The sequence below is a fragment of the Carassius carassius genome, chromosome 4, assembly GCF_963082965.1.
Source record: "Carassius carassius chromosome 4, fCarCar2.1, whole genome shotgun sequence".
Taxonomy (NCBI): domain Eukaryota; kingdom Metazoa; phylum Chordata; class Actinopteri; order Cypriniformes; family Cyprinidae; genus Carassius; species Carassius carassius.
In genome coordinates this window covers 28,262,398-28,274,692 of record NC_081758.1, presented here as the reverse complement: position 1 = coordinate 28,274,692, position 12,295 = coordinate 28,262,398, and the positions used below count along the sequence as shown (strand labels likewise).

The 12,295-nt window shown below is 38.6% G+C and overlaps 1 protein-coding gene across 2 annotated transcripts in view; it reads left to right on the top strand.

Annotated features, from left to right (window-relative positions):
• Positions 1 to 12,295, top strand: part of LOC132139680 (sarcoplasmic/endoplasmic reticulum calcium ATPase 1-like) — an 82,096-nt gene that overhangs the window by 55,331 nt on the left and 14,470 nt on the right. For both annotated transcript variants that reach the window (XM_059548219.1, XM_059548220.1), the window contains exons 9-10: positions 11,109 to 11,197; positions 11,337 to 11,439. In XM_059548219.1, coding sequence (XP_059404202.1) covers positions 11,109 to 11,197; positions 11,337 to 11,439 — 192 coding nt within the window. The remainder of the gene's footprint in view (positions 1 to 11,108; positions 11,198 to 11,336; positions 11,440 to 12,295) is intronic.

The window sequence follows — 12,295 nt, the reverse complement described above, 5'->3', positions numbered from 1 at the left end:
CGCGCTCATAATGGAAGAGACTAGGTGTGTATGACGCAAAGCACAGCCAAGAATTACCACTAGTACAGTAACCACTATTCTGGGTTTTGAGGTGATGAGCGTAGATTCTTTCTTAAGTGTCCTTGAAGGGTAGTGTAGTGCTGTGTTCTCTTTTATGTTGTTGCTTTCTGAGAGTCAGGACATGTTGACTTCCTCCATGTGGAAATCACTCAGAGTCACTCTGGGACACTCAAGGTGTATGTTCGTGTTTGTGCGCAATGGAAAATCCTTAACTTGTACAGACAAGTCAGCAAGACATGATTGCAACATCTTTTACGTTACATTCTTCTTCAGCTGCAGATGTGAATCCATCAAGACCACAGGGTTTTTGGCAAGCCCGTCTGCTAGATCCCTTTACAATGTCATAAGACCTGGTTCTCAATTCAGACCATTTATAGTCCAGTTGAAGCCTTCATATACAGGACGTAGCTTATTATAGTACCATTTTGTCACTACATATTTCATGCCCATGTTATTTCAAAAGCAGAGATCAGGAATGGTTTGGAGAATGAATTCTTTGTTTTCTCTCCACCATTTCTTTCCATCTCTCCCTCCCTTTTTATTAATTTATCTGACTTCTTGCATGTCCTACTTCTAGTTTTGTGACCTTTTTGATTTAAATTGGAAAATCATGATTGCAATATTAAAGTCATATCACATCTTTTTTTTTTTCTGTGTGGTGTTTCACATGTTCATATAAAGCAGTCACTAGCATTTTCATTGTGAGCTATTCCATTGTTTTATCTGTTTACAAAGAAACCCTTTGTATGTTTGCTAAGTTTAATCATGTCTCATGGTATTGAGATGCTATATCCCTGGTTGCAATGCCTCACTGCACGTTTGTGTGTTTGTGTGTGTGTGTGTGTGTGTGTGTGTGTGTGTGTGTGTGTATGTATGTGTGCTAAACCTCCATCTGTGTGTGTCTGCCCGAGGTCTCCCCTGTGTTTAACAGCAGGGTGTTCCCTCTGTTCAGAAGCTGCTTAATTCCCTGTAAGTGCTGAGAACCTTCCGGAAAGATTCCCACCGCGCTGTGGTAAATATTTACGCACTCCGCACCCTGATACCAGACCTGCAACGATCAGAGTTCAAACATTAAGGGCGAGCACTGTAATCAAACACCACAACATTCACTTTACCTGCTCCTCACTTCAACAGTAGACATAGACTAAATCCCGTATCAACCTAAAACATCCTGTTTAAGGATATCCTTAATTGAAACACTTTTTAAATTAAGAAGGTTCACCTGTATCTTAGAAACTTAAGACCAATACAAAGAAAGGATTTTTAGAAATCTTGGCCAACTGAAAAGTATGAACATGAAAAGTATGAGCATGTACAGCACTTAATATTTAAGATCCTTTTGCCTGAATTACTGCAGCAATGCGTCGTGGCATGGAGTCGATCAGTCTGTGGCACTGCTCAGGTGTTATGAGAGCCCAGGTTGCGCTGGTAGTGGCCTTCAGCTCTTCTGCATTGTTGGGTCTGGCATGTCGCATCTTCCTCTTCACAATACCCCATAGATTTTCTATGGGGTTAAGGTCAGGCAAGTTTGCTGGCCAATTAAGAACAGGGATACCATGGTCCCTAAACCAGGTACTGGTAGCTTTGGCACTGTGTGTCTAAAACTTCCTGGTATACGGCTGCGTTGACCTTGGACCTCAGAAAATACAGAGGACTAACACCAGCAGATGACATGGCAGCCCAAACCATCACTGACTGTGGAAACTTTACACTGGACCTCAAGCAACATGGATTGTGTGCCTCTGCTCTCTTCCTCCAGACTCTGGGACCCTGATTTCCAGGCAGTCCAGTCCTTTTTGTCTTTAGACGCTTCTGATGCTGTCTGTTGTTCAAGAGTGACTTGACACAAGGAATGCAACAGCTGAAACCCATGTCTTGCATACGTCTGTGCATAGTGGTTCTTGAAGCACTGACTCCAGTTGCAGTGCACTCTTTGTGAATCTCCCCCACATTTTTGAATGGGTTTTGTTTCACAATCCTCTCCAGGGTGCTGTTATCCCTATTGCTTGTACACTTATTTTCTACCCCATCTTTTCCTTTCCTTCGCCTGTCTATTAATGTGCTTGGACGCAGAGCTCTGTGAACAGCCAGCCTCTTTTGCAATGACCTTTTGTGTCTTGCCCTCCTTGTGCAAGGTGTCAGTGGACAACGGTCAAGTCAGCAGTCTTCCCCATGATTGTGTAGCCTACAGAACTAGACTGAGAGACCATTTAAAGGCCTTTGCAGGTGTTTGAGTTTATTAGCTGATTATAGTGGCACCAGGTGTCTTCAATATTAAACCTTTTCACAATATTCAAATTTTCTGAGTCCTGAATTTGGGATTTTCTTTAGTTGTCAATTATAATCATCAAAATGAAAAGAAATAAACATTTGAAATATATCAGTCTGTGTGTAATGAATGAATATAATATACAAGTTTGACTTTTTGAATGGAATTAGTGAAATAAATCAACTTTTTGATGATATTCTAATTATATGACTAGCACTTTTATGTATAGTATGTGTGTGTGTGTGTGTGTGTATATACATATACATATATATATATATATATATATATATATATATATATATATATTAGTAGTGTTGTCACGGTACCAAAATCTCAGTATTCAGTACCGATACCAGTGAAAATCCACAGTTCTCGGTACCAATTTCGGTACCAAAGCAAAACACAAAAATATGCTAATTAAAAAAAAAAAACTTTTTATCACTAAAAATAAAACCAATGCCATTCTTTATACTTATTTACAATTGTGTTTAAAGTTCTTCTACAAGTAATATAATTATGAAAAACAGTAAACAAGTTTCACCCAAATTTAATTTGTCTTTTAATTTATGAAATTTAAACACATTTTATTTTTTGGTAAATAAAGGGGATTTGCTATTAAAATTAAAACATGGAAGAAATATTGTGTGATTAATTTTTAATTAACAGTAGTAGCAGTATCACATACATTTTACAAAATAATAGTAATATTTCTAGCACAATGCCTTTATGTTAAAATGAATTTGTTATGAATGCATATTTGTCATTTATCTGAACTTAAGACTGGTGGTGATGCTTAAGATATTTTTGTTCATTGAGGGTTTCTGTAAAAAAAAAAAAGTAATAGATCATAATAATTATTATTAAAAGATAATAATACTACTAATTCTACTACCATACTTACAATATACAATGCACTATGGATTGATGAGCTGCTGGTTCATGAATATTAATCACGTTGTCTGCGTTCGGTCGAACTGATTTGCTGAAATCAAAACAGGGACGTTAATAGATGAGCGCCAGCCAATGAAATTGCCATTTGCGCATTAGCTCCGCCCACTGCTCTCTCTCTTAGCATGTGTGAGAAACAGAGCTATCAGCAAAGCGACGGCGAGCCGCGCTCCTTCACACAGAGTTTACAGTTCGGCAAATACCATAGACAGTAAAAGAGGCAAATACAGGTGTACTGTGCGTCCATTGAGATGAATTGAAAAGTACAGATCGCTTGATGGAGAGAGAACTCTGAAGCGCTCAGTCAGTGTTCAGCGATTGAAAATATATCTGCGCCAATATTATAATAGCCTCGAACACACACACACTGGCAAGTAAAATCTAAGAATTTATTAGCCAATGGCTAACAATAGACATAATTTAGTCGCCCTGAGTAAAATTAATTCACATATGCGAGTGATTTACTCGCAATGTAGAGGCTGTTTTGACGGTTTTCCGTGAATACCTTTAAATTGACACTGGTTTTACTCAAATGAAACGGTAAAATGCTTGTTAAGAGACTCAGAACAGTTCTGGTGATGTTGTTTGTGTATTTATGTCCTCATTATTGCAAGCGTCATGCGATTCAGTCTATGTAGTAAACAAACCATTCATTCGTTCACACAGAGACATGCACGCAGAACATACAGGATGCAGATTTCAACCAACTTTTGCGGCTTAACATTTACAGATACTGGTCCATATAGAGATTTGATTTGATTAATTTATGCTAACTTTGACAAATTCCGTGACTGTCCATATTAAAATGTAAGTTTCATTTTCATGACTGGATTTTGAGATTCCGTCCGCGTTTTCTGCTTCGCGGAAATCATAGCGCTGTATGCATCCGGAACCGGGTTTGAACGGGTCCTCGGTACCACCGGTACTTACAGAAACCTGGTACCATGACATTTTCATATTTTTAGTACCGACTTGGTACCAAAGTACCGGGTCTTTTGACAACACCATATATTAGTGCTGGGCAGTAAACCGGTTCATACCGAAAACTGGTGTATATTTTCGTTACGATGTTAATTTTGAATATACCGCCATACCGGTGTATTTAATTACTCAGCATTCGGAACGAACGTTATGCTTCGCCGCGGCCGCGAGACACTGTTTCAGACGGACCCTTTACAATGTTGCACTCAGTGTTGCCAGATGTACGATAATTATCGTATTTGTACGATAATTTTTACCTCTGTACAATGTATGATCATTAATGAAAAAAATCCCTTAATATACGATAATTTCAGATTTCTATGAAAATTTAAATGAGGGTAGTTGCAGTCATATGGCTTCTTTACTCATACACGAAATCGGCTCATTACAGACACTCTAAATGCGTTAGTTTGCACCTCAGGGTGTGTTGAGAATGTAGGAGAGTGCCCTGCTTTAAAGCCAAGTGAAGTGAAGTGAAGTGACATTCGGCCAAGTATGGTGACCCATACTCAGAATTTGTGCTCTGCATTTAACCCATCCGAAGTGCACACACACAGAGCAGTGAACACACACACACACTGTGAACACACACCCGGAGCAGTGGGCAGCCATTTTTTATGCTGCGGCGCCCGCGGAGCAGTTGGGGGTTCAGTGCCTTGCTCAAGGGCACCTCAGTCGTGGTATTGAGGGTGGTGAGAGAACTGTACATGCACTCCCCCCACCCACAATTCCTGCCAGCCCGGGACTCGAACCCACAACCCTTCGATTGGGAGTCCGATTCTCTAACCACCAGGCCACGACTTCGTTAACTGCAACGAGCACTAGTTGGGGTCCATGATAGCAAGAACCCCTTCAACATCAGGCAACACGCAGGATTCCGATGGAGCGGCTCAGATGTGGAGTTAACTGCACCATGCAGCAACAACTAAATTCCTTCTTCAGTGGACGCGACAAAGCAAGTGTTAAAAATAATTTTAATATGATTTAATATGCGCCGCGATGCAGACAGTCACTGAAAATAATGGGATAGTATTTTGTCTCACTGCTTCCGTCAAACAATACGCCTTGTTATCTATTGTGGTAATTTGCAGGTCGTGTCAAAATGTTGTTGGTTTAGAATAGATAACTCTTTTGACTCGTGTACGATAATTTTCTTCCAGATACGATGATTTTGAACTTCTGGTACGATACTTGGACATTTCCAATCTGGCAACACTGGTTGCACTTCTAAGCAGCGACTGCGAGGCGTGGTGAGGGTACACCATAGACAGGGGTACACACAGCAGTGCTCTGCTGTTAAGTTATAACGCCTGTTTCACACAGTCCAGTCGTATTAACGGATTCGAGCTGCACGAGGTTGCGGTCCGTCAGTGCATTCAAGGAGCGGTGCTCTGCAGTAGTGCAGCGATTGTTAACGTACTGAGTCTATTTTTGCTGTGCTGCAGGCGCTGAATTAAAGTGAAAGCGCATTGTTCGCAGGAAAAATTAACATGGATTGACATGGAAACGCAGTCGCATGGGTTTTTGGCTAGGTTTAAAACAAGAAAAAGAGCACTTTTAGGTAAACAAGGAAAACAATATATATGTTCACTTTTATGGAAGCAGAAAAACAAAGTTCATTAAGACCCGTGGGATTGCTTGTGATAAAGATTTAAATGCACAAGATTGTTTCTGTCTGTGGTGTTTTAATTTTAAATATTTTAACAAGAAAAGTAGGCTAATTATTGTGTTTAAATGTTTTGCTGCTTGCTTTAGCAGCTTATTATACAAACCTAGAAGTAAAATGCATGAATAATGCGTTGTTTATATTTATTGAGTTTAAACTAATGTCTATATGAAAGATTGTTACTGTTCTGTGATAAAAGACTTACGATGCTGAAAAAAAAAAAAAAAAAAAAAATTTTTTTTATATATATATATATATATATATATATATATATATATATATATATATATATATATATATATATATATATTTTACATGATATAAAATCAAAACAATGAACAAATGTTGTGTTTGTGGACTAAACAGACGCGGATCAGTAGCAGACTGCAAACACGTCCTGTGTGAAAGCACAATGAGTCCGTGCTGCGGACTGCATATGCACTGCAGGCAGATTATGCATATATAATATCCATTTTATGCAAGTGCTGTCGGGCTAAAATTTTCGCCAAAGGCAGCAACACGAGCAATTTGCTCCAGCACCTTAGCCACAAGCACTTCTTGGAATATCAACCAGCAGAAAATGCTTTGTACACCTGATAATCCATGAAAAAAATATATATAATTTTATAATTATATAATAAAAACAAAAAACGGTATAATTTTGAAAAAAAAACGGTATATACATTTTTGGTCAAACCGCCCAGCACTAATATATATATATATATACATACATACATACATACAGGTGCTAGTCATAATATATATGTGTGTGTGTGTGTGTGTGTGTGTATATATATATATATATATATATATATATATATATATATATATATAGAGAGAGAGAGAGAGAGAGAGAGAGAGAGACATTTGTATATAAATAAATGGCTTTATTTGTCGAGTAGCTGTAAATTAGGCATAATAATAGGAATAATTAATTAGGCATAATAGGCATAAAAGTCGGCCAGTCATTATTGTTAAACTGCTTTGCTGCAAGATATAGCTTAATATTGTCAAATTTTCTTTCTAACTATCCAGTTAATACAGTATGTAAATTATCTGACATTATTTTCCCCCCTAATTTTTCTGATTAGAGAATGGTGCAGAAATGTCTGTGCTAGGTTTTAATTGTCTGGCCTGTGTCTGATAGTTTTTTTTCCTTCTCATCCTTTTCCGATCCTCTTCCCATCATACTTTGGCCTTCCACATCTCACCCAGCAAGAGATTCCCACATGCCATCCTTAATTTCCCTCATATTTTTGTGCTTTGTCATTTCTATTCCTCTCACGCTTTTCCTTGCGTCTGCTCCTGCTGCAGCATGATCCAAGAATGCTGAAGGGAGCAGTCACATACACACATATTTAGGAAGCCTAATGCCAACTATTCACTGTAACATATTGTATGTTGAACACTTTTTGGTATACCTGGCACCTTTGGTGTTAAATTACTCTTTATTTTGTAAAGAGTTGTGCTTGTGTTGATTGCATTTTTCCAATAATAGTAATATTAAATATTAATCAGTATAGGACATTACCAAATTTCATGAACAGTTTAATGCATAGTACTGTCACATACAGTAACATGGACACAGAGACAGTAAGAGACATGAATGATAAAAATAGCTCTGAAACAAAGTTTGCTTCTAAACTGAAATAGGCCCCAGTTTGTTTGCTGAGTTATATGTACAGTATGTCTGTGTTTGTTGCTAATTTTTCATCAACTCCCATTCTTCACGGTGGTGAACAGGTAACAATGTCAGCCTAATCCTGAAGCAAAGTAGCAAAATTCATCACCTGAAGAGTCCTTAAAGATAAGAAGGAAAAGGCATTTCACATGCAAGACAGAATTTTAAAATTGAGCTTGTGAAAATGTGTCCCTTACATTCTGTTAAGTACTAAAAGCGTAATGCTGAGAGGCTTATTATAGAGATGGACAAGATGCTTATTCTGGGCTTGGAATTAGTGCTGGCACCACGTTGCAGTGTTGTTCAGGATGACCTAAGCCAGTCAACTAACTGTGTGCCTTGATGAGGCCAGACCTCATCCAAGTGTCACCGTCACTAATGCGGAAGTCACTTTGGCTAAATTAGGAGGAAATACAGGTGCCTAAAATCCTTTTCCACCACACACACACACACACACACACACACACACACACACACACACACACATCCTTATCAGAAGCTCATCAGTGCATATCAATGCATGCTACCCTGTTCCTTGGTATCTGTTGCTATGGTAACGTAGAGCAACACAGTTCCATATCTGCCAAGTTATGGGATGGTTGTTGTTTTTGCTGCAGATCTGATTTATAAATGACTATAAACAAACAAAACAGACTAGCAACAACGCTCATTATGTTTCTCCTTTAATGCTACTGCTGTTTGTTTGGTACATTTCAGTACATTATTTGTGTCATGTGAATTTCTGCTTACTGTGGTGGGGAAATCAGCAGAATTCTGGAGATTGAATTAAAATATGGTCAGATGTGTTTAACTGTTATTGTTAAGTTATTGGAGCAAGGTGCAGGCCTATAAATACGTAATACCTAAAGATGACATATCAACCATACAAAGATTTTTCACTAAATGAGCATGTCAGAACCAAGCATTCCAAGTTCAAGGAGTACATTATGCTAGTGAGCAGGCAACTGGATCTAATTTTGTTTCTTTCCCAGTTGACAATGTCTGTTTGCATGGTGTTTGACTCTGGAAATTGAGCGGCAAAAATTCCTGTGTGGTTAAAGCCAGAGAAGCAGGCCCCAAAATAGTGTATTTCAGAAGGAGAACCAGACACTTTTGTAAGTTAGGTTTAGAATCAGCTAGCCTACTGTTCACATAATAAAAAAGCAATCTCATGGTGTAATGTTCCCCAAAATGATTGGTTCTTTTATGTTAGCGTTATGAAGTTAAAAGCACTCTGTACTTGTGCATGAATGCTGATAAATGTCACCGTGTACCAGTACTTGCAGTGTACCAGTACTTGATAGTTTGGTCATTACTTTATAAAGGCACATTTTTTGCCTGAGAGAATGTTCTTTCCTGCGGAGCAAGCTAACTCAATAATCCATTTATTTTAAGGTCTTTATGGAATGATCTAGCTCTCTGATTGCTGCTGCCTGCCGCTTGCTTTGTGTTTTCCACAATTAAGTTTGTGTATGTGTGTCCGTTTCAAACAGGGAGCAGGATAGTATTGTGGAGCTCTGAAAGTTTTAAAGCTTAGCTGCTTCATTAATTCTTTAATTAGACACATTCTTGCTCTGAGTGATGTCACGCCAAGAGAGAATGTTTTTCATCTGCGGGTTTTACGTTCGTGTATGTTTGAGACAACCTTTCATATGACCTTTCTTTTAAGGAACTGCCCATACATGGCTGCTTGGCGAGTGTTGTGTTAGCAGTATCTAAGTTTAGATGTTTTATTATGTAGATGAGTGCTGAGGTTGACAAGAAGCTACTTTCTGGAATCTGTATTTTTATGTGTGTCTTTTAGCATTCAAACAACTACTGAGCTCAACTGCAGTGCTTTTAATAATGATAAAACACATTTCAGCAAGTCCACCTACTGCATAATCAACATTTACGACACCTCGTAAGATCAGGATTCAATTTGACTCCTTCCCAGCAGGCACCTCCATTTCAGACCTGTCATCTTAACAGAATGGTGGGGTTTGCGTTTAATGCCGTTTGCTAAATTGGCTTTATGAGTTCCATTCCACCAGCCACCTGTTTCATCTTCTCCTTCACCCACATACTGGATGAGGGGTAAAGTGAGGAAATAAGATCTCTATTCTCTCCACTGAAACTCACCCAGGGCTGCCACTTCTCCTGCTGGCTCATTTCAGTGATAAATGTCATGCCAAAGACTCCATGTCAAAAAAACAACAAAACATTGCATTATGGTTTTGGCCGATTTGTATGATGTTGTCAGGCTGAACTCATTTTCACCTCCATGTCGTCCAGCTCTCTTGGACACTTATGTGTTGTTTATTCTAAGAATTAGTCACTTTATTTGCTTCAGTCATGCAGTAGAATTTGGCCTTGGTTGTGCACACAAGACAACACAATACAGTACAACACCTGGAGTTAATAATAATAAAACTAGACAAATGTCAGCCAAAATATGGGCAAAGTGATTGTCACTCTTTCACCTCATCTGTTTTCGTTTGGTCCAGTGAAAGCAGACATTTTAGTTGGAGGCAGCAGTTTATTGTCGTCTGTGTTGACTTTTGGCAGTTGTGTGAGTGTGTTGATTCAGACAGGGAAGAGCTCATGCCAGGGCACTAAACACAGGAACCTACCCGCTGCCAGTGCTTCACGACATCATTGCTCTGCCTTTGATTGGACGGAGGATAAGGGAAGCCCCAGAGCTGATTGGGTGGAGTCATAACTGTCTGTTGATGTTTTTTTTTTTATGCAGCTGGGGTTTGTGTCTGGTATCAGATGCCTTAGAGAAAGTATTTGTTTATTCTTCTCAAAAGCATGTTTTCTTAGGTACAGTTGTGGAGTTCTTTATTTTTCCAACCCTAACTACTTTTTAATTGGTAAACTTAAGAGCATTTAGAACTTTGTGCCAGGATTTCCTCATGGAAAACCTGGGAATATCAAGGAATTAAAATTTCTTGGCCTGTGGAGGTTATGGAAATGAATAAGTGACGTGACTTGTTACCAAGTATGGTGTCCCATACTCGGAATCCAAGTGCACACACACACCATGAACACATACCTAGAGCAGTTGGCAGACATTCAATTGCTGCAGCGCCCAGGGAGCAGTTGAGGGTTCGGTGCCTTGCCCAAGGGTCTCACCTCAGTCGTGGTATTGAGGGTGGAAGAGAGCACTGGTCATTCAATCCCTCCACCTACATTTCCTACTGGTACAGAGACTGAACCCCACAACCTTTGGGTTACAAGTCTGACTGACTGCTTTAAACATTAGTTTCTTTGTAAAGTTATGGAAATTTCTATAGTTTACAAAATTTGTTTTAGTTTCAAGGTTCAGCAATAAGATTTTTTGTGCCAGACCATTTGGCCCGTAGTTTTTTAAAATTATTTTAAATGAAAACAGAACAACTTTAATTAGTAGGCATGAACAAAAAAGTAATAGAAAATGCATTGTCCAAAAAAGTGGGTAAGTTGATGTTCAGTATGTTTCCTTAATCTGTCTCTCTCCCTCTCTCTTTTGTCTCTCTCAGATGTTTGTGCTTAATAAGGCTGATGACACCAGCTGCTCCCTGCATGAGTTCACCATCACCGGCTCAACCTATGCACCGGAGGGACATGTGTAAGAGCACACAAACACACTCAGAGCCCTTGGTCCTTCCCAAAACATCTTGTCATTTTTACCTATTCCATATAATCTTATGCTCATTCTGGTTTGTATTTACATCCCTTCATCTTGCAACAATGATCTCTCCCCTTAGGCTGAAAGCCGACAAGCCAGTGCAGTGTGGAGATTATGATGGTCTGGTGGAACTGGCTACTATTTGCTCCCTGTGCAATGACTCTTCGCTGGACTATAATGAGGTCAGCAGTGTGTGCTTGGATCTTCTCCTGCAACTAATCCTCAGACGCCACATTTACCCTTCTTAGTTTAACAAAGATTTTCAATTAGTGTTTTTGAGTCTGTCCTGCTCTCATTGCTGAAGTGTTAACCATGCATCATCTGTTCCTCAGGGATAGGCAGCTTTTTAGTTTGCATGTTTTGAACATTTGGCTTGCATTTCTCACCTCTGTGCCATTGCCATGGGATCATGATTTCTGCATTGCGTAATACTATGCTTATTCCATAGTTGTCTGGTAGGGTAGAGGACAGCACAAGTTACAACAAGACGAAGAGTTTAAAGGTGCCATGCGAGTAAAAGTAATATGTTAAAGGCAGCCATATCAAGCATATATTTTAAAAGTCTTATTGTAATCTGACCATGATTTTAATATGATAAATAATCACAAAAAAAAAAATTCTTCTATTTTTTCTTCTATTACAAAACAGTCACTAAATATTGAACCTTGACTTTCATACCTTTCCAGACAGTAAGATTTGTGCTGTCGATCACTAAAAGATTAGATTTCCTAAAACACGTGCCACAAAATCAGTCTATATGTGATGTGATCTGGGAAAACCCGTTGGATGTCGCATTGGGACGTTTTCAGGAAATTTGAAAAATAGGTTGTATGTAAAAAAATTATCAAAAATTGAATATGAAAAAATCATATTCAAAAATCAAAAATATGAAATCAAAATTAGGGTTTCATTCCATTATTATTCTATAACATCTTGTCTATCATCTCTGAAAATATCTTGGCAAAATTCACTTGTTTAGTGCAGAAAAATATCGATTCACTGCAGCAAGCGGAAAAGACAGTCTTTCTCTAATGTTAA